The following is a 22,595-nucleotide window of genomic DNA, read 5'->3' as shown; positions in this document are numbered from 1 at the left end:
CAAGAAATGAAACAGAACAGATATGGAGAAAAAATTGTCAAAATAAAATGTCTCATTGTTATTTTAGCTTGAGCCTGTAGCAGTCATTCCTTCTTGTAAGTTCCATCGTCTCACTGGTTTACTTTATAGATGCACAATAAAAAAATAAATAAATTTTAAAAAATTATTTACCTTTAAACCTAAAAGTCTCCAAAGCTGTTTTATAGTGTTATACAGATGCTGAAAACTAAATCTGAAATAATTGAGAACAAATCATGAATATTAACACAAATTTTAGTCTACCTTTTATTAATGGGGATGCTGGTTTATTTATCTGATTACCATTACTAAAGTAACATGACATGGACAGCAAACACTATGCAGGATTGTAGGGTAAATAAGGACATTAATATTTTATTTGCTTTCATCTTCACATCCACACACACAAGAAACACTCAACCAAAAACAGATGAGATATGTCCACAAAGGTTCCATTGTTTATGAAGTATATAAAATGATGAAACTTCAGGTGAATTAATGTTTAACATGAACTGCAAAGTGAAGACAGAAAACACAAAATATTGGTGCTTGATTGTTTTTCATATGAAGTTAAACAAATCCTAATGAGGATCAAACACATTTATCAAACCCATGCTGCAGAGGTTCTCTGTCCTGCATAGGTAGAGTATTCAAATGATTTTTTTTAAATAATGGAACAATACTGCTGTCAGAACACAAAAAGAAATAAAAGCCTTTAATTTAATTTATGAATGTGCAAAAAAAAAAAAAAGAAAAAAGCCAAATTGGCAGCAGAGGTGCATCCCAAAGTACTAACGTTTTGTCCTCCATTTTGTCCATTGGCACGATTCGTCTTCTGTTTGGACTTTTCCCAGTTTAACCATTACGCTGACAGTCGCTCTACAGAAACGTCACCTGCCTTGTTACAGGGACTGCAGCCGTTGGCATCAAAGGAGCTTCTGAATCTCTGTGGAGGTCCAGGGAGTCAAATGAGCAATATGTCAGGATCTGACATAGCACAATAGAGCATAAAGCCCATCTGGTCCACTTGATCCTCAGACAGACCGTTGAGCAGATTGACGGCTGGTTTGAAGTAACTGTGTAACGCCTCCTGCTCCAGATGACCAATCAGCTCAGTGATGCACTGCTGGAATCTAACATCAAGGCTGTTCTTAGACCAGTCGCTCTCGCTGTCGCTGAGGTGCAGGATCAGGTTGGTTAGCGGGGCGGCCTGGAGAGGTCGCAGAGGCGGGCTCAGTTTGCACACGGCCTTCAGGATTTTAAGCATCAGCCTGCGGCAGCCATCGTCACCGGCGTCCAGCTGGGCCAGGCGCTGAGTCTCCCAAGGGTAGAGGGAGAGGTGCCAGGCGTTTACCCAGGGGGAGGTGAGCTCAGGCTGGGCAGTAAGGACTACATCGCCCTCCCTGAGGATGGGCAACATCGAGATGAAGAGCGGTTGGTTGCTGCTCTCTGCTTCGCTTTCAGGCCTGTAGGATCACAAAAACAGGTGTAAAAACATTTTCACCATTTTACAATTTCATCAATAAGCCGATGACCAAAATCTGCACACATCTGAAAATAACCTAAGGCTACATATGTTGAATGTATCATTTTTAATACTTATAATATTTACAAATAAATGCATCAAACTCTTCGGGGTGTACATTGTTACTAACGGAGGAAGACTCCATGAAACTATTTTCAGTATCTGTGAGATACTTAGCATTACAGAGGAAGCAGATCTATCAACCAGCCGAAAATTGTTCTGTTTCTTCTTTTAGACTTTCAAGCTTTGTTATTTTGGAAATATGTTGGATTTAGAGAAGTTGGCAAATGCATAGAAATCCTAAAGTTAAGATATGGATATAGAACAATTCATAATGTGAATTCAGCATGTTAGTATACAAAAAGCTCCCATGGGATGAGCTCAGTGAACATGTTTGAAACATCAAGAACACACACACACACACACACACACACACACACACACACACACACACACACACACACACACACACCGGATCTCCAGCCTCAGCTCAGGTCCTCCCAGGACCGGTCTGACCTGACAGTCCAAAGTGCCGCTGATTGACGGCCAGTTTGCAGTTTCCATGACAGCCTTACTGAACATGTTCACCACAGTCTCTGCTGACAGGTAACCTCCCACCAAGTACCTACAAAATCCAAAGGTAGACGTCAAGTTCAACACAAAACATATTCATCAGCAGTATTCACCTGTTTTGTCTCCAGAGTAGCTGAATTTTGCTGATCACAAAACTAAACAGACAAGCTAACAGGAACCAAGTTATGGACCTTACCACAGCGACCGCGTTTCATTGGCTAATGCCCATTTTACGTCACAGCGCAGCTACCACATGCGTGACCGTCTCACAAACGCAAGCTACAGTATGCTAATGTACATTGTGGACTAACAGACCGGCAGAAAGTTTTTGCGTCAGGACTCGAAAAAGAATGGTTCTCCACTGTCAGTGGGGTATCTGCACAGGCGATGTCAGGTATCCTGATCGTATTTGTGGAACTAAAATTCACAGATTTCAAAAATCTGAAACAGACTGGCTTGCTTAGATCAAAGCTTGTGCACGACTGCATTTGCAGCTCAACCGTCGTAGGATCAATAAAAACAAAGGAGTGTCTGCTGGCGAAAGTATTATTGCTTTGCTTTCTTTGTGTTTAGTGAATGAAAAAAAGAAAGTCAATAATAAACACATCCATTATGAAAACCTTTTAGCCAAGTACAGCATAATGGCAGTAGCGATACAACTTGTTTTAAATGTTAATTTATAAATGTTTCTCTCCATTCATTTCCTATGGAACTTGTGGAATGAGGCAACAGTCTCTTGTCCTCTTCTAGTCGGCATAATTCAAACATGTGAAAGTTTAACAGCGTACATGTAGATGTGACACACTGGCTAAAAATGTTCAACTTTAGTTGCTGTCTCCTGTTGCTGAAAACTTTCACTTTTTGCTGTGGTTTGTTGCAGTGTGGAATTCATAACGTGCTGCTGTGAACTAGGTAACCCTCTGCAGGAGAGAGGCTTTAGCTCAAAATAAGTAGTTCAGTTAATCTGCACTGTGCACTATTAACATCTTAAAATGTTAATTTTAATCGCACATGTTCACATTGATATCCCTGTTTACAACACACCATGACATTGTTTAATGTGTGTGAGATTACCTGTCCCAGTAACTGCATCCTCTAGGGAAATATTCCATGTTGATCCGTCGGACCATCCAGTGCAATGGGTGTGTTAGGAGGGTCTCCTCCCCAGGAATGAGGCGCCATAATGAAGGCTCCAGCTGCAGAGGCACCAGCAGACATGCATGGTCTGCACTGACCACCTAAATATAAACACACATTAAAAACACTCTGGGAAGATTTTTGCCACACCCTGTTAAAAAAAAAAGGAAAAAAAGTGCAAGTTATGAAAAAGTGCAAGTTATGAAAAACTGCGTCTTCAAACAAGAGAAGAAATGACCAGTTTTGCAAAGTTACCTGCAAATCATCCAGGAGAGAACCTCCAAGGTTCATTTCTCCCAGAGGCATGTCCTGATGACGGCTGTGGAGAAAGCCCTGGATCTCAGTGCAGATATCCAGAGCCAGAGACTGAGCCTTCTCCACCTCATGTGGAGCCAGCACCACCCTGCTGGAGTAGTACTGCTGCAGACGCTCCTGAGCCATTTCAAAGACAATATCCGACAATGTACGTTTTCAAACACAACACTTCAAAAAGAGACAGCATAAGGAAAAACTATTTCACAAGTCTTAAGATTGTTTCATCTTAAGAAAGAGGGAACATGTGACCCCTGTCCTGGCCTCACTTCACTGGCTGCCTGTATATTTTAGGATTCATTTTAAAATTCTTATGTTTGTTTTTAAATCACTGCATAATCTTGCCCCGGCTTACCTCTCTGAGCTTCTTCACCCCTACGCACCTTATCGGTCACTCAGGTCAGCAGATCAGCTGCTCTTGGAGGTACCGAGATCCAGGAGGAAGCTCAGAGGGGACAGGGCTTCTCTGTCATTGGCCCAAAGTTATGGAACGCCTTGCCTTTGCAGGTCAGAGAGGCCCCTTCACTGTCCACTTTTAAAGCTCGTCTTAAAACACATTTATTTTACTTGGCTTTCAACACCAGCGAGATCTAGTTTTAAACTGTATGTTTTTGTTTATAAACTGTAAGAGTTTTTTTTTTTTTTAGCTCTTTTTTTAATTATTTTTTTATTGTTGTGTTGTGTTTTACTGTACAGCACTTTGTATCAGCTGTGGTTGTTTTAAAGTGCTTTATAAATAAAGCTGGATTGGATTGGAAGCTGGATCAAGTGCACTATTTCATATGTCTATGTATGAAATAAGCATATGTCACAATAAGCAATAAATCAATTCATCACATTAAAACAAACACAATAATTTCAAATTGCATGATTTATTGTTTTACTCTCTTCTGCCAAAAACTGTCTTCAGTCCAGTGAATTAGTCCAACAAGCCACTATTTTGAAGGACGATGTCTACAGATAAATCTTATTTCACTTTATTTATTGGTCTGTTGTTTTGTTTATTAATTTTGGATATTTAAATCCAGACTAAATACCCACCTGTTTGGAATTGCAAAATTTATTTTGGTGACAAGCCTAATATTTCATCTATGTATGTTAAGTGCAAAAAATGACACCAGGCAGCAATAACATAATGATTACAAAGCAAAAGTTAAGAATGTCTTCCTATTGTAGAATAAGTACTCTTACTTAGCAGACGGAGTATTTTTCTGTTAAAGGGACTTCAACAGATATTTGCTGATTGCAACAATCAACAAAGATTGATAAGGCTTTTAGCTCAGTTTCAAATGATTACATAAAAGCTCAATATTTACTTAGCAGCAGCATTTCAAACATTTAAAAGTGCAATATATGAGTAAAATGGAGTCTTCTTTAGCTTGTGTTCAGATATGCATTTTGCAAGCTTTATCAAAACTCCTCTTCCTAATGAATCAACATAAACAGCAGCTCCCAACAGTGCAAATGTTATGACTTGATTTTATCATGCAAGTTCTGATTAGATCAGAAGTGAACTGTACCTGCAGTGTGAGCGCACAAAGCTGGGACCTCTTAGACTTTGCCTCATGTTTAGGCTGAACTTCAGAAGAGGGCACTTCAAGGTTTTGGGAGAGATCAGCTGGTTAGGAGAAAATAGCTGGCATGTAACATCAGTGGGTTGACAAAGAAAAATAAAATCAGGAAATGGTACATTTTGTGTCATCAAAATATCATCCATACCTTTCTGTTGTTTAGTTGCCTGAGAGACGTGCTTCATTACAACATCCTCTATTTCCTTCCTGAGCAGTGTTGGAGAAGCAGAGACTAAACTCAGCTCTTCCCAGCTCTCTGCCATCTTCTGCTCCACCTTCTCATTTTCTGCTGCACGGCCTGCACGCTCAATCAGCTAAACACAAATGCCCGTTTTTTTAGTCCTCTAGTCAGAGATGAAATACGTTAACTATCATAACCAAAAAGGAAAACTAATTTACACCCCCCACCCAGAAAGTCTTTTTGTTTGATGCTTTATATATATATATATATAAATAAAAAGTAGTTAAAAATCTAAAAGAAGTGTGTTTCCCTCATTTTTAAAATGGCTTTTTAGATTAGAAAAACGATGTAGTCATAACACTATATTACTTTACTGTGGCATCCAAACTCCACACTACCAGGCCCATCGGAGAGAGGACACATGTGGGGTACCCCAAGGCTAAATCCTGGGACACATCTTTTTCAATATCGACATGATCCCACTAACTCAGGTTATAACAAGTAATATGATTCGCTACCATCAGTATGCAGAAAACGTTCAAGCACAGAACAGATGTATAAAACAAATCAATGCATGTATGTGCCATAACTTTCTTCAGCTGAATAGAAACAAAGCCGAAGTTATTCCTAAAGAAAAACAATCAAGAGCCAGTGCTGAGCTTCAGTCACTACCGCTAGAAACTACTCCTGAACACCCCAAAGACTTTGTGTAGTGATGGACTCTGACCTGCATCGTCAGAGACACACAAAGAGTCAAGACAACTGCAGCTGATCCAGAACGCTGTTGCTCGCATTCAAACTAAAATCAGGAAGATAGAGCACATCACACCAGTTCTAAAGTCCTTACATTGGAGCTCAGCGAATAGACTTTAAAATATTTATGTTAGCTTATATGAACAGATAAACACCAAAATATGTTCAAAATCTGCTGATGTTGTATCAATCTTCCAGAACACTTTGGTCTTTTGGTTCTGTCTGAACTCAGGTTCAAAAGCGACACAACAATGGAATTCATAAGTAGAAACCTGATTGTTTGAGTCATACGTCATTTCTGCACCTCCTAAATCCCTTCTTTTTCACATGCATGACAGACTGGTAAAGGTATAGTGATGTGGCACTAAAAAGGTCAGGAATACTTACTCGTTTAACTGCCAACGTAGCAATGCCCAACAAAGCAGCTCCTCCGACTCCCAGAACCAGTCGAGCATTGGACAGCAGGAAGTCAATCACCGTGGCAACGCCATCTTCTCCTCTCCTTCGACTGCCCTGGAAGTTCATGGCTCGTTTTCTATGGTTGGAAAAAAAGAAATAACAGAAACATGTGACATTAGCTGTCAGAAGAGAACAGTTACTTTCTCTTTTTTAATTGATTACATTTCTCTTAATCAATAAATCCTTATTCCTAACACAAGAAAGGTCCATAGTTCAAAGAAATAAAAACAAACACATATAAATAAATATGATATGTTCTATATTGTTCACTGTGTTTTAAATAAATAATGACGCCAGTCATTCCCCAATCTTGGGGTAGATCCGCCTGATCTCAGCAGCACACATTGATACAGCTTTATTTACAGACAGATGGCAGTATTAGGCTCATAGTGGGACCGCAGCACTGTATGGACAAAGTATCATCTGCATACATCAGGTGATTTATTATTTGATCACCAGCTACAAAGCCTGTTATGCAATAATTTAAACAGCTTTGACAGTTCATACACATAGATGTTAAAGAGGTATGGTCAACTCTTACTTCAGGAATGCAAAATTCTGCAAGCTTGACAACTTAGGTGCATTAGAAAAAATCTATATAGTCCACAAAGGGCTAATGATGAAGGATACTGATCCAGCGTTGTCTGGAAATGAATAACTTGACTTGCATCTTTATCAGACAAAACTGAGGAACTCTCTTTGATTAAAGTTGGATAAAAACCCCTCTAAGAACCAAGACATATTCAATTGTGTCCTGTCTCAGTTCATCCCCACTGTAATTTATCAAAGTGCTGCTTCATTACAAACTTTCTTCAAACCAAAAAGAAGTCACTCATGTCAAACCTTTTGATTTGGCAAAAGGTAAATACAGCCAGTGATATTAGACTGTATTGTTATACAGCCTAATATCATAGTTTCAGGTTTGATCATTTAGTTTAAAAATCATGTTTAATCAATTACTGGCCTTGTCTTTGTGGACATACAAGTACTAAATAATCTGATATAAACGTAAATAAAAATAATTTAAAAAAGTAAGAAGTACGAATCCACGAAAAGCTTGAAGCATTACTTTGGATTATGAAGTACGTGGCCTCTATTTTGGTCAGAAGAACAGGGTACATGCTCTATTTATAAAGCTGAACGTTGCCTCGGTCACACTAAGCAGAGTTAAATGTATAACCATCTTTCTAATTACGTTTTAGTCTGTGCAACGACATATTTTGAAATAGAGTTAATATATCAGTTTCACACTGACTACAGGGCTTGAGGTCAAACTGCACCAGAGAATAAAAAATAACAAAAACAGATATATTGTTTTGAAGACAAACATCAAAACATCTTTCAAAAGGCAACGAAGAGCGAAACTTTATTTTTATTTTATGACATATCTCGTCACTCTGGATAAGAATAACATTACCTGGCTCTAAAATTACAACGATATTTACTTTAATCCCCATTTCAAACAATAACGGCTACCACTTCTGATAGCTAGTTTCGCTAGTTAGCTACGTCAGCTCTAAATGACAACCAAGTCACATAATACTCACCACTTATCGCAGAGAGCTGTGCGCTCCTCAAACCATGAATGTTTGGTGATAAAAACGCAGATAGCTACTTTTTACAAGCAAAAACTAAGTTATTTTATAAACTGTCATAGCCATAATGCTAACAGCTGTTTGCTTTGACTTCTTCTTGTATTCAATTCACTTAGTTTGTGGAAACACAGCAGCCACCTCTAGTGACCAACCAATAGTATTACAGTGAGCCGTAAGAACTTTATATCGCTAGTAAACTAGCGTAAACGAGACGTACTCATATTTCTCAAATTTTAGTTGTCAATTTCTAATGTTCAGATCAAATTGAAAAAAGGATTGTTATTTTTTTCCTGTGGAACCAGCTTTCAATTTTGTGTCCATAAGACAGAAACCGTGTTTAAGACTAGTCAAAGTAGCCTCGACGATACTGGCTACAGGTTGCTTATTCTGAGCTTTTTAGAATAGACTGCTTATGTTTCTTCTCTCTGGTTTTTTTCCTCCTACTCTCTATTTATGGAATATTTCTAGATGTTTCTTATAATGTAGTAAATGTATGCCCAAGATACACCTTGCCCTTTGTTTCTTTTCTGGAGGGCCCTTTTAATGCTCTAGGTGAATAAAAATGGCCTCCAATTGTAGAGTTAGTACTTCACACTCCATTCAGTCATCCACCCACTCAAACGCTTATGGAGGTAACTGACTGGGTGACTTTGCCACAGCTGCCCTGGGGCAGTCAGACAAAGTGAGGGTACCATGCACCAGCCCCTCTGACCACTGCCAGCAGACAAGGTGGGAGAAGTATCTTGGATTCAGTCCAAGATACAAGCCATCTTGGACAATGAGTCTCATCCAATTCATGACGTGCTGGCCAGATAAAGGAGCATCTTCAGCCAGAGACTAATTTTTTGTGTCGCACCACAGAGAAAAATCCTTCTACAAAGCCCAAGTCTGAGTAATTTAAATCAAATTTTCTCTGCACTTATTAATAGATTATTTATAGATTAGCATATTTGCATGTGCATGCTTGCTATTAATTAATTAATTATTATTTATTTACATTCAGTCATATTGAATTGACACATCACTCTGGTATAAGCTCTTATGGTTATATTTGTATTATTAATATTTAATACAGTATAGCTTTTCAACAAATAAGCATTTTTCCCCTGGGGATCAATAAAGTATATTCTATTCTATCTTGTCCAATAACCATCCATCCATCCATTTTCTTCCGCTTATCTGGGGTCGGTTCGCGGGGGCAGCAGCCTCAGAAGGGAGGCCCAGACTTCCCTCTCCCCAGCCACTTCTTCCAGCTCCTCCGGGGGAACCCCAAGGCGTTCCCAGGCCAGCCGAGAGACATAGTCCCTCCAGCGTGTCCTGGCTCTTCCCCGAGGCCTCCTCCCGGTGGGACGTGCCCGGAACACCTCACCAGGGAGGCGTCCAGGAGGCATCCTTACCAGATGCCCGAGCCACCTCAACTGGCTCCTCTCAACGTGGAGGAGCAGCGGCTCTACTCTGAGTCCCTCCCGGACGACCAAGCTTCTCACCCTATCTCTAAGGGAGAGCCCAGCCACCCTGCGGAGGAAACCCATTTCGGCCGCTTGTATCCGTGATCTCGTTCTTTCGGTCATGACCCAAAGCTCATGACCATAGATGAGGGTGGGAACATAGATCGACCGGTAAATTGAGAGCTTCGCTTTTTGACTCAGCTCTCTCTTCACCACGACGGACCGGTACAGTGCCCGCTTCACGGCAGATGCTGCCCCAATCCGCCTGTCGATCTCCCGCTCCCTTCTTCCCTCATTCGTGAACAAGATCCCCAGATACTTAAACTTCTCCACTTGAGGCAGGACGACCTCCCTGACCCAGAGAAGGCACTCTGTCCTTTTCCGGCTCAAGACCATGGCCTTGGATTTGGAGGCACTGAGCCTCCAAATCCAGTTCGTGGCCGCTTCACACTCGGCCACGAACCGCTCCAGTGAGAGCTTCAGATCACGATCTGATGAAGCCAACAGGACCACATCATCCGCAAAAAGCAGAGATGCGATCCTAAGGTCACCAAAACGGATCCCCTCAACACCTCGGCTGCGCCTAGAAATTCTGTCCATGAAGGTAATGAACAGAATCGGTGACAAAGGGCAGCCTTGACGAAGTCCAACTCTTACCGGAAACAAGCCCGACTTACTGCCGGCAATGTGGACCAGACTCTGACACCGGTCATACAGGGACCTGACAGCCCTGTAATTGGAGCACACCTTCCGTTCCCCCTTTTTAAACAGGGGGACCACCACCCCAGTCTGCCAGTCCAGGGGAACTGCCCCCGATGTCCATGCAATATTGTAGAGTCATGTGAGCCAACACAACCCTATAACATCCAGAGCCTTAAGAAACTCTGGGCGGATCTCATCCACCCCCGGGGCCCTGCCACCGAGGAGCTTCTTGACCAACTCGGCAACCTCGTCCCCAGAGACTGGAGAGCCCAACCCCGAGTCCCCAGGCTCAGCTTCCTCAACAGAAGGCATGTTGGTGGGATTGAGGAGGTCTTCAAAGTATTCCGCCCACCGGCCCACAATGTCCCGAGTTGAGGTCAGCAGTACACGATCCCCACTATAAACAATGTTGGTGCTGCACTGTTTCCCCCTCCTGAGACGCCGGATGGTGGACCAGAATCGCCTCGAAGCCGTACAGAAGTCTTTCTCCATGGCCTCTCCAAACTCCTCCCACACCCGAGTTTTTGCCTCAACGACCACCCGAGCCGCATGCAGCTTCGCCTGCCGGTATCTATCAGTTGCTTCTGGAGTCCCACAGGCCAAAAAGTCCCGATAGGACTCCTTCTTCAGCTTGACAGCATCCCTCACCGAAAGTGTCTACCAACGTGTTCAAGGGTTGCCGCCGCGACAGGCACCAACAACCTTGCGGCCGCAGCTCCGATAAGCCGCCTCAGCAAAGGAGGCACGAACATGGTCCACTCAGACTCAATGTCCCCCACATCCCCCAGAACGTGTTTGAAGTTCTGCCAGAGATGGGAGAGTTAAAGCTCCGTCTCACAGGGGACTCCGCCAGACGTTCCCAGCAGACCCTCACTACACGTTTGGGCCTGCCAGGTCTGAACGGCTTCCAAATGACTGAGGACAGATGGTACGACTGAGTTCCAGTTTTTACAGGAATTTCAAAGACTGGGTCAGGAATCGCAGGATATCTTAAATCATCTGGACTGACTGACCATGAGAGTATCAGGGTCATCACATAAATGTCATTGAAACAGTATTCTGTCTTTATGTTGGAGTTGCAGGTGTCACAACATTCTACAATTCCACACTTACTGTATAACAGTTTACAAGTGTTTCTTTGGTAGGTGAATGACAGGACCAAGGTTACGAATAACACATGAAGACTTCTGACATTGTTCACAATAGTTAGCTGTGTACAGCTCAGAGTCTGGTAATGACATATTGGGTCAGATTGCAACATATAAAACAAAAAGTCTCCTGGCTTGTCCCGATGTACTACATCCTTCATCTTCAGTATTTCAATTATTTCATTTTGAACTGCAAAGTCTTCATCTGGGGGAAAATATCTTCCTGGATGGTGCATTGCTGTAAAGAAAAACCTTTCAAACAATGGCGTCTCTGCAAAAAGTCTTTGGGATGCTGAGCTACAAACCTTCAGGTAATACTTCAGTTCATAATGCTTTGTGATGTTGTAACATTCATCCAACAGTTGAAGAATGAGTTGGAAAATTTGCGAAAGTAGATGGTTGACTCAAGATTAACATCCATGCTGTCAAAATCATCTGTGTCATTTTGAATTTCATCTTCTAAGTTTTCTTCTGATGATGAATCCTCAAATATTTCTTCAAAATTTGTCACAATTTCCTCGCTGTCACAGTTTGGTTTCACATCCAGGTCCTTCATGTTTTTGGGAAGACTGGTAAAGACACTATTTTGTAATGTCTGTGTTAACAAAGAGTTAGCTGTGGTTGTTAAAGTAACTCACTCAACCTTTGAGCAAGCAAACACATCCAGGTCCATTTGGTCATGAGGAACATTAACACTTTCAAAAACAACAAAGTCTTCTGATGCCTTTACTGTTAAATCCATAGTTGTGATTTTGACGGTAACTTTTTCATCCTTAGAGGAATCTTCCATGTCCTTTTGGTCTTCAGGGTTCAATGTCAAAATCAAAGTATTTGATATCTCGTCCTCAGAGCTCTCTACTAAATGTCTTTGCCTCTTATGTTATTTCCTAGCAACTTTTCAACTCCCTTCGTAACAAGAAATCCAAGGTCCCAACCAATTAAAAAAATCATCTTGACTTGGTGAACAGTTAAAATGGTTTGTAAAGTCAGTTTGAAGTCGTCTCTCTGGAATCGATCTACCTCCAACCAAGTTGAGAAGCAAACTGAGAATTCTTGTATTCTTGTATCTCTTTGAACTCTTATGACATCATTGATGAGAACATAGAGGTTCTCATCAACATGATGATGTCAAACAACCTGTGTCAGGTTCTTGTTTGTTTAAGTTGCTATGGAAACACAAGGAGTTATGTATGGGGTAAGATTATTGTCAATTAAAAATGCATGCGTAGACATCTAAATTTGTAAATGTTAGTCAATAAATGTGCATAAATTTAAGTTTTGTATTTGTCCTGTTTTCCACCATACATGTAAAAATCTGAGATCTGTGGGTGTCTGACACCCTGGATGAGAAAACCAAAAGAAAGAGAATGTGATGAATGACATGCAAATTCTGTTGATCAATGTATTCTTTCTTTTATCATCTCAATAAATTATATATAAATTCATAGCTATATGAATAAATACAGAAAAATAAAGAGGCAGAAAAGAATAGAGTGCCTTCTCTAGGTCAGGGAGGATGTCCTAACAAAATTTCAGGATAAAAGTGGAGGAGTTCAAGTATCTCAAGATCTTGTTTACTAATGAGGGAAAAATGGAGCTGAAGGAAAATGATAAGTAGAAAATGGATGGATGGATAAATAAATAAATGCACACATATATGCACAGACACACATGATGCACATAGCACAATATAATGTAAACAGAAATGTTAGCTAGCTTGGTTAGCTAGCTAGTTTCACAAATTATTTGCGAATTTCAGGATAGATAAGAAACATGCTCTTTTTCTCACACACACTCATGCACACACATAATGAACGTTTACATTGTACCATTTCTGTTGTAAAATTGTCATTTCATTGTTTTAAAAATGTTCTACAAATTGTTCCACAAATGTTTAAAAAGTGAAAAATAAAAATATTTCTAATGTAAAATAATTCTTGTGTGGAATAAAACATAGTAGAAAATATTACTTATTCCACCAGTATAGAAGTGTCTAAGGCAAGCCATGAGAGTCACATTGCAAAAAAGGGAGAATGTGCTCTGATCCAACGAAATCAAATGTGATCTTTTTTTAAAAACTGACATGCTATGCGTTACATTTAATGGAAAACTATCACATGGTGGCATCCTGTTGGAATATCTTTCCATTACATGTAACACTAATAAAATCCATCCATCCATTTTCTGTACACCCTTGTCCCTTAGTGGGGTCAGGAGGGTTGCTGGTTTCACTGTTGTACTGAGGCAAAAAAAAGTGTAAAAGAGGAAGTGTTGTGAATTTGGAAGTACACTGTTTAAATATCCATCCATTTTCTTTACACCCTTGTCCCTCAGTGGGGTCGGGAGGGGTGCTGGTGCCTATCTCCGGCTAACGTTCCGGGCGAGAGGCGAGGTCACCCTGGACAGGTCGTCAGTCTGTCGCAGGGCAACACAGAGACAGACAGGACAAACAACCATGCACACACACACTCACACCTAGGGACAATTTGGAGAGGCCAATTAACCTGACAGTCACGTTTTTGGACTGTGGTAGGAAACTGGAGTACCTGGAGAAAACCCACCATGCACAGGGAGAACATGCAAACTCCATGCAGAAAGACCAGGGCTGGGAATCAAACCCAGAACCTTCTTGCTGCAAGGCAACAGCTCTACCAACTGTGCCATTGTGCAGCCATGCCTGTTTAAATATAACAACAAAAAAACAACTTTTTTTACCCTAAAGGGATCAACATAAAAATTATTTAAAAAAATTCAAATATCCCACTGCACCATCTATTCATTTTCAAATTATTCATGTTGTATTTCATGCTATCTACTGTAAATTCCACATAGTGCACAAATGACGCAAATAGGGATCTAAGAAACTACCAACCAGGTTAGGTCTTTATTTTCAAACATTTTTTAAATTAACATGATGCGCACATCCTGTATTCATTTAATAACTGTCCCAATTTTTCTTACATTTGATTTGACTCAAGTCTGAATAGTGACATGCAAAAAACAAAGGAAAAAAAAGCCCTAAAAAACAACAAAACCACTCAGTGGGATTATTTGTGCACCTCTATTCAAGTTAAACTCTCTAACCCTAACCCAAGCTAAGTTTTTATCTGGTGAACAAGCCGATTCCCCAGACTTAAAAAAATTCTGAATACTGATTTGAGTTAAGGATCCCATACTGGACTTTCAACATAGAACAATCCAGATGCATTATCATCTATCTACATTTTGACAAGACATTTGTGTATACACTGCATTTCCCACTCTTTATCCCATGCTTGGTTTGTGAAGAAAATCTTCAACTAAATTCTGAAATGCAGCAGAGTTTCACTCATTCCATTTTTAGAAAGCAATTTATCCAGTGACCTGAGATTTTTTTTCATGTGTAACTCTAGACTAACCTAGACTAAGTTGCACCTTTTCCAAATACGGGTATCAGTAATAAACAGATGTTTGTTTACACAGCAAACTGCAAGTGAGCTTGTGAAAATGCAATTTCTTCACCAATTCGTTTTCAGATAGGAAACATACAAATAACATACCAAGTAAAATTCAAACGGCAAAATGAGGAAAAAGTAATTTTATTACGGAACAGGAATGACATGGTTCATGTCAAATGACACAGCAACCTTATACTGAGACAGGACAGTGAAATGTGGCAGCCTTCCATGAAGCATTTGTTTTGCTCCTGCACCACTTCCACTAAACAGCAAGGATGGACTTGCCTGTTACTGAAATCTTAACTGCAAATCTGAACAAAAAGTGAAGATCTGACATTGCCTACTGACAAAAGTAATAGATTTGAAATGTATATGTCGAGAACACAAAAAATAAAGAATCAGTCTTCATAAAAGCCCTCCAAATAAAGACTGTACATTAACGTATTGTACATTATGAAGTTAGATTACAGGTTGGGATTCTTTTGTACAAGTTCATACGTACATGTTCTTTTCAATTCTCAAGGTAGAAAAAATACATGCCTTTTCTGCTCTTCTATTAACATAAAGAAATGTTTAATTTAAACTAACTAAACTGTTTAACAACAGACTTTTACTGTAGTGAGCAAGTTACGGTCTATTATAAGCAGCAGAAAAGCCAGTACACTCAAGCTTTTCTTGACTCAAATCAAAACTGAAACCTAATGGTTGTTCTTGAACCAGAATACACTGGACCGTTAAAATAATAACTGATCAAATAAAGTTACAATACTGACATACATATAAAGGAGTAGGGATATTTTAGTATGTGAGCGTGCCTGTAAAAGAGGCAGTCAGTGGCGCCTCATTTTGACTTTGCGCCCTGAGCTCTCCTGGTGTTTGTCGAGGTCTTCATCACGTCTCCGGTAGTTCTCTGAGCTGGCGCTATGGTGACGGTGGCGGGACAGCGAAGGATGTCTATTCTCCTCCTTATCCATCTCCAGAACCCTTGGCCTGGTTTGCAGGGGAAAAAAAGGTACATGTTGATCTACTTTTGTCATACTCAGGACAGTTCAGCATAGTACCTTAAATGATGATACATTTAGATTACCAATATATAAAAAAAGGTTTACCAGGATATATGCACTTTAAAAATATCGAAAGAAATTACCCATTTTCTACAAGTTATCAATCAGGTTCTATTCAAGTGATTTCTTTGATTCTACACAGGAAATCACTTGATCAATGCTGTGGGCTCAAGAAACTGAACCAAAAATGCAGATTAATTTATTCATGATTGAACAAGGTTGAATCATGAACCCTTGAACCTTGTGTTTTTAACACAAGGGCAAATTAGTTTGGATAACTTTTTTCCTTTAAAATACATCTTTAACAAACTTATTTTTGTACTCGGGTTAAGAACATTTCCCTACTGCACAGGTACAAGGTAATCCGTCAAACCCTATACATCATCACCAACCAAGTTTTTCCTCACCCAGCTAAAATCTGGAATCTACTCCAACGATCCTTCAGTATAACTGGATTACATTTGTATGCAGAATTGAAACAAACTTTATAGGAATGCGTTTATATGGATTATAGCCTTCACAAGCACTTTGAGTTGCCTTGTTGCTGAACATGTGCTATATAAATAAAATTACCTTACCTTACAAAAAAAAAATCTAAAATGACTGAAAACAGTGGTTTTAAAGAAAACTGTTACTTTGTACCTTTGTACTTTGGCCACTTGTTACACTTTGTTTCGGCCATAAAAAGAACCAATTTGCACAAACCCAAACTGAAAACTTATAATTTTTATAAATTTTACACTTCCATTCATTGTGTAGAATAAAGACATGTGACTATGCAAATAATAAATCATATCTACCAGTAGACCTCTCAGTTCTTTTGGTTTGATCTGGAGTTGATCTCTAACATTTCACAGGAATCAACTCGGCCAAATGGTTAAAATATCAAGTAATGGAAATACAGTTCATTATAAGATTCTTAAAAATGCCTTAATTTATTTTTATTTGTTTTATCTCTACATTTGATCAAATCTACTCAACATAAATAATCACAATCACAACGATTATAGACCTGTTGCCCTGACAACAAACATAATGAAGGCCCACCTCAGTCAGCAGACAAGCACATACCAAGACCCCCTGATATGTGCTTGTCTGCTTTGAGACGCCATCATACACCTGCTTCAACAAACCCACTGTCATCTGCACTGTGAGGATCATGTTTTTTGATTTTTCTAGAACATTTAACACAATTCAGCCTGATCCGCTTTATCCAACTCCAGAAGGCACAAGTGGAGGCCTCAACAATCACATTCGTTGAATTACAATAGACTCTGCAGCTGGTGGGTGAGTCAGAAATGGACAATAGACTGAGTACAGAGAGCTGGTGGACTGCTTTGTGTCATGGTGTGAACAATCATCTCATCTTAAATGTAAACAAAACAATGACCAGTCTATAATAAGGGACAGAGCAGACTGGACTTCCTGAGGAAGCTAAGATCCTTCAAGATTTGCAGCAAGATGCTGCAGATCTTCTGCAGAGAGTGTTGAGAGCATCATCTCTGCTGCTGTCATCTGTTGGAGCAGCAGCATCAGAGCCAGAGACCTAAAAAGGTTCAACAGCCTGATAAAGAAGGTTGGTTCTGTCCTGGGACAATTGTGGAATCTCTGGAGATGATGATGCAAAGAAGAAGGATTCTTCATAAAATCAAGAAAATTATGGACAACCCTGATCATCCTCTATACTAAACTGTCTTGGGCAAATGGAGTGTTTTCAGTCAGGGGGTTCTTCAGATTTGCCACTGCAAGAGATCTTTCCTGCCAACAACCACCACTATCTACAGTAGGTCTTTACTTAAATGAGTTACACCAATATTTCATTTCACTTTGGGATCAGTAAATTATTGTTCAATTGAATTTGAATTGAAGTACAGGGATAACAAAACTGCTCATTTCAAAGGTATTTATCAGGGTAGAAATTTGCGAACTATTTTCATCCTTGCAGTCCTTCATAGAGATCACCTGGATAAGTGGGTGTAAATACCTGTGAGCAGCATCCGGATCTGCTTTTCGATGAGAGCGTTTGGCTTTTAGAGGAGCAGATCTCAGGGCAGGAGACGAACTTAAAGGGCTGTCTGAGTCCAAACGAGGTGCATCAGGTTTAGTTCTGACAAAAGATAAAGATTTGAATGAAAGCCCATTTGACCCGAACAAATGGTGCCTTTTAAAACTAGAACACCGACTCACTTTCTGAGGATGATTACTGCACGTCTCTCCTTGATGTCCTGAGGTCTGATGCAATGAGTGATGTCATCAGCAGCATAGCCACTACAAATGAAAGAAAAACATTTTTGTTACCACGAAATCTGCTCTGATCAACTGTGTCGCGGAAAAGTATAAATTTTTTCCACATTGTCACATTACAATCGCAAATGTCATTGTATTTTAGTAAGATTAAAAATCCAAAGAAGAAAATATAAATCTACTAAATTTGATTATTAAACAATACACAATAACCAGACTGATGGAATGCCTCTTGTGGCATTTTTCATAGAGACTGAAAGTTCTGTAGCCTCCAAAAAAACAACATCTATTTTATGCAGTTAAAAGTTAGTTTGGTATAGGGTGTAGCTAATGTGCAAACAAAAAAATCAAGGTAATCACAAACATACCGCGCCTATATAAAAAAAAAACAGAAAAAAGGCCTGATGCTACGTTGTGAAAAATAAAAAGACTAATGGGATTAAATTGTCCATCTTAAAAGAAACTATGACTGTTGTAACTTTATAGACCAAAAATGTCAAAAGAAATTCATAAGGAACTCTGACATCAATTTTCTTCCCCTCTACCCTGAGAAGAAAACATTTGTTTAAAAATCATGATATTTCTAAAGAAAATAAGAACCAAATAGTTTTCTATTCCGCTCCGACAAAAGAAATTAAGACATTAATTCCATAATTATGTATGAAGTTTTCCCTGTACTGACTTTTTGCAAAATAAATTCAACACCTAAAATCTCAATGAAATACATAATCTGTGGTTCTAACTAAGTGGACAAAAATGAAAAAAGGGATATGAATACTTTTGCCAGACACAATACATGAAGACATCTGATAAATGAGGTGAGCTGCTCACCTCAGTACTGTGACGCTCCCTCTCCTCACAGGCAGGACAAACACCGGCTCTGACACCCGGATGGGTTTGAATTGGAAGCGACAACCAAAGCACAGCGCGCTGTCACTGAAGAAGGACACAGACACAATGGGCCGTGCAAAGATGTGCAGGGGATCCACGTGGGACACGATGCATCCACCTGGCTGATAATCATTGATGACCGCACTGTTGACGAAACCCTCGGGGATCACCCCGTTGGACACCAGCCGGTTGATCACCAGCTCATGAACCCAGCTAGGGATTTCGTCTACCTCTCCTTTGCGGTACAGCCGCTCTTGACCCGGTCCGCGCTTCTCCAGCTGGGCTCCGTACGTGTACCCCTCGCCAAAGAAGTACTTGTTCCGGAGGGGCGCTCTATCCACCGTGTGCTCCCGATACAGTCCAGCCTCTGCTTTGGCCACTACTTCATCGATCATCTCCTCGATGCGGGCGCACTCCTCCGGGGTGAATATGCTCAGCTGTACAACGCTACTCCTGACCCGGCGGGCTTCTTGCTCCCGGAGGTCAGAACTATCGTCGCTGTGCTCGTATTCATCGTCGTCCGACTCTCGATACTTCCGCTTTCGACCCTTCCCGCTGCCGTTGCTCGCTCGGTATTTGTTCCCGTAGTCGTCCCGGTGCGGAGTCATGGACTTTAGCTTCTCTCTTAGGTCAGAGAATCCGCTGGCTGCCATGTCGGCCAAAAATAATATGACCGCCGCGTTGCAAAAATAAAGGTTCCAAATTACACACAAAAAACTAGCCTCAATGCTGCATTTCAGCACAAATTTACAACAGTTCGTTTGTTATGGACAAACTAGACCTGAATAAAATTACAAGAGTCAATTAACTCGCATAGCAACAAGCGCACAAAAGTAGCTCATGTTAGCTATGGCTCCTAGCTCAGTCTTTGCTTTGAAGCCTTACTCTTTTGTAACTATTCTTTTACATTTCATATATCCCGTATTTCAGAAACGAACAAAGAAGTTATATACTGCGTCATCACCACTCTGCGTCCAGCTAAGGCAGAGATGAGGCTAACGCTGTTAGCTGATAGCTTGTTAGCCCGGCTAGCCTGGCTTGGCCACTCCGTCGCCGCTTGGAAATACTGACAAAACACGCAGCGACATGTCACCACCAAAATTCCCAACCTGGATATTTTTGAGCTTCCTCCAATGACGCTTGAAATAAGTAGAGCCAGAAACTATATTGTTAAATGAGCACAAAGCTAAATACGCCTTCTCAGTCAGTCTAGAAGTACAAGGCTGAAAATAAACTCGTGTAACCTACGGAGGGTTTGCGCATGCTCATTGTAGATTTGTAGGAGGAACTCTGGGTTCCAAATTCAATGTTGCTAATTTTGTCCCGCTTACCTTCCAACTAGCCACCAGTACAGTTAACTTAGAAAATAGATATCTTTTGTTTCTGGATTATTGATTACACGAATGTTTCTAAAAAAAAGTTTTGAAAAGACTGTTATGCTAAAAAAACGTCTTCAGGGTTAAGCGCATTTTCATGAATATGTGAAATATTAAAATAGTCAGAGTTCTTAGTTCTTTTATGTCCATTTTTAGAATAAGTGCAAAAGTTCAAAATTAAGCTAAGTCAGATATTTTTGGAGTGGTCGCTGGTCCAGACTGAAATATGGAACTTTCTCAAAATTAGCTTTGAAGTTATCTTTTAATTTGACCAAAAATATTTCCTTGAGGATTTAAAATGGCCTTTTGCAATGGTTCAAGCCAGAGTCCCTACTTTATTTTCAAAGAGAGTTTTGTAGAAATAGCCTTCCATGCTCAAAGAACTGGGAAACATTACAAAAATAAATCATCACAATAGCAGCAGAATGGATGAGCAATGGAATCATAGGATGGATGGCTGATTGATGAATCCATATTCAACATCTAAAAGTTCCATCAGTCCATCCAGACTTGGTTTATTTTTAATTATTCAATATGCACAGGAACAGTTTAGGGATTTCAGTTTATAATAATTTACAGATAGTTGTACAAAGCAAATAGAACATTGAGATTTTTAATATCTCCCCCAGCCATTTTGTGTTGTTTCAAAAATAAAAAAAAAAGCCCAGCAGCCTCCAACGAAGAAAGTAACCCATGTTAAAAATTTGATTTGCTCTTTCACTACTTACAGATTATCATTCTGGGAGAGGTGGCTACAGTGTCACAATTTCCATCTTGAAGAGGGTGTCAAAGAAACACGGCTTCTTTTCTATGTTTTATGAAATTCAGTTCACAATATAACTGTACTGGGCTGTATCCTGATGAAAAAGCAAAATATCACCAAAATATTTTTAAAAATTATTGTTCCAACACTGAATCAACAAGAATCTTTTTTGAATCTTTTTTGCTCAATCTTTTAGCTACAAGCCTACAAATATCTCTCAGATTAATCTGCTCCATAATCTTGGAAAACATATGCAAGTCTTTGATCTTTTATGCACATTTAGTTATAAGATTAAAAAAACAAATTATAAAATTTTATTACACTAGACGCCAATGTGTTCTTTTCTTGAAACTGCAACAAAGTGAGACATTGCCATAGATCATCCTAAAATTTAAACTCTTAAGTGTCACAGCAGTAACTGAATCTTGCATAACAGCTACGAGCTTAACACTGTTAATACAAGTTTTGCATGTAAAACAGCAGATCTACATCCTAGTAAATAATATTAGAAAAGTGTCAATAAAATTGTTGATGTTTCTGTAAAAAAATGTAAATAAAGATATAGCAAAAACATTCATTAGATTTAATGAGCAAGTCAGTGGGTCTGTTCATGCTTTTATTTTTTTCCTGAAAAATATTTGTTTTACAAAATATATCAACTCTTATTTACAAATCATTACCAATCATACAAATAACATAAAAGCATAAAACTGATTAACTATAAAACATTTAAAGATGCCAAAGATATCTGCTGAAAACACAACAGTGAGTGAATCTATAAATTCTCACAAAGAATAAGATGGAGGATCCAAATCTATCACTCAGCTGTGTTTTTCTGTAACTTCAGAGAAATAATCCAGTAAAAACTGGAATGACTTCCTGTCACTGTGAAAACTACATAACAAACCACTGAAGGAGAGCGGAGGTAGCTATGTGTACATGTGCAGAAACATTTGTGCATAATATGAAACATGTGCACACATCACAGCATGGTGATTTCGCTGGGTGGCAGAGTGAGCCTCTTTTCTCTCACAGACATCATATTTTCAACCTGCATGGCAATAACTCGACACAGCTCCAGGCCCTGTAGAGAAAACCAGTCAGCCTTACAGCACCAAGTATCAAACACCAGAATTTACCCAATCCGCTGTCTGCTACCACACCTGCTCCAGCTGCAGCTGAATGACCCGCTGTGTGTTCATGTCCCCCACAGTTAGGTCCACATACGGGTAGCTGGTTCCAGCACTGGGCCTCTGGGTGCGACTGCCCTGCACCTCCACAAGGGGGACGGCTGCCATCAGCTCCTGCACAACAGAGTCAGACTTTACTCTGACAAGAAAGAACAACTTTTCTCCCAGGCTCATGCTAATGATGCCATGAGCCGATCACACAGTGATA

The 22,595-nt window shown here is 39.9% G+C and overlaps 3 protein-coding genes across 3 annotated transcripts in view; all 3 read right to left on the bottom strand.

Moving 5' to 3' along the window:
• Positions 1 to 365: 365 nt before the first annotated feature.
• On the bottom strand, positions 366 to 8,263 carry mief2 (mitochondrial elongation factor 2). Its single transcript, XM_008404838.3, has 8 exons — positions 8,077 to 8,263; positions 6,458 to 6,605; positions 5,285 to 5,450; positions 5,086 to 5,183; positions 3,509 to 3,685; positions 3,191 to 3,354; positions 2,016 to 2,168; positions 366 to 1,484 (listed from the first exon to the last, which is right to left on the bottom strand). The coding sequence occupies exons 2-8, from the start codon at positions 6,593 to 6,595 to the stop codon at positions 983 to 985; spliced, it is 1,398 nt and encodes a 465-aa protein (XP_008403060.2). The 5' UTR covers positions 6,596 to 6,605; positions 8,077 to 8,263; the 3' UTR covers positions 366 to 982.
• A 6,721-nt stretch (positions 8,264 to 14,984) lies between these two features.
• On the bottom strand, positions 14,985 to 20,332 carry alkbh5 (alkB homolog 5, RNA demethylase). The gene is made up of 4 exons (XM_008404851.3): positions 18,999 to 20,332; positions 18,111 to 18,191; positions 17,908 to 18,030; positions 14,985 to 15,849 (listed from the first exon to the last, which is right to left on the bottom strand). Exons 1-4 carry the CDS (start codon positions 19,709 to 19,711, stop codon positions 15,690 to 15,692), a joined length of 1,077 nt encoding a protein of 358 aa, XP_008403073.1. The 5' UTR covers positions 19,712 to 20,332; the 3' UTR covers positions 14,985 to 15,689.
• Positions 20,333 to 21,799: 1,467 nt separating this feature from the next.
• The window catches only part of myo15ab (myosin XVAb), a 73,215-nt gene continuing 72,419 nt past the window's right edge, over positions 21,800 to 22,595 (bottom strand). The window contains exons 76-77 of the mRNA XM_008404861.3: positions 22,361 to 22,501; positions 21,800 to 22,281 (exon numbers count right to left, since the gene is read on the bottom strand). Of these exons, the coding sequence (XP_008403083.2) occupies positions 22,180 to 22,281; positions 22,361 to 22,501 (243 nt within the window). The 3' untranslated portion in view covers positions 21,800 to 22,179. The remainder of the gene's footprint in view (positions 22,282 to 22,360; positions 22,502 to 22,595) is intronic.

This window comes from Poecilia reticulata, chromosome 1 (assembly GCF_904066995.2).
Source record: "Poecilia reticulata chromosome 1, P_reticulata-male-v2, whole genome shotgun sequence".
Lineage (NCBI taxonomy): Eukaryota > Metazoa > Chordata > Actinopteri > Cyprinodontiformes > Poeciliidae > Poecilia > Poecilia reticulata.
Note: the sequence above shows the minus strand (reverse complement) of the source record. Positions and strands in the feature narration are given on the sequence as shown.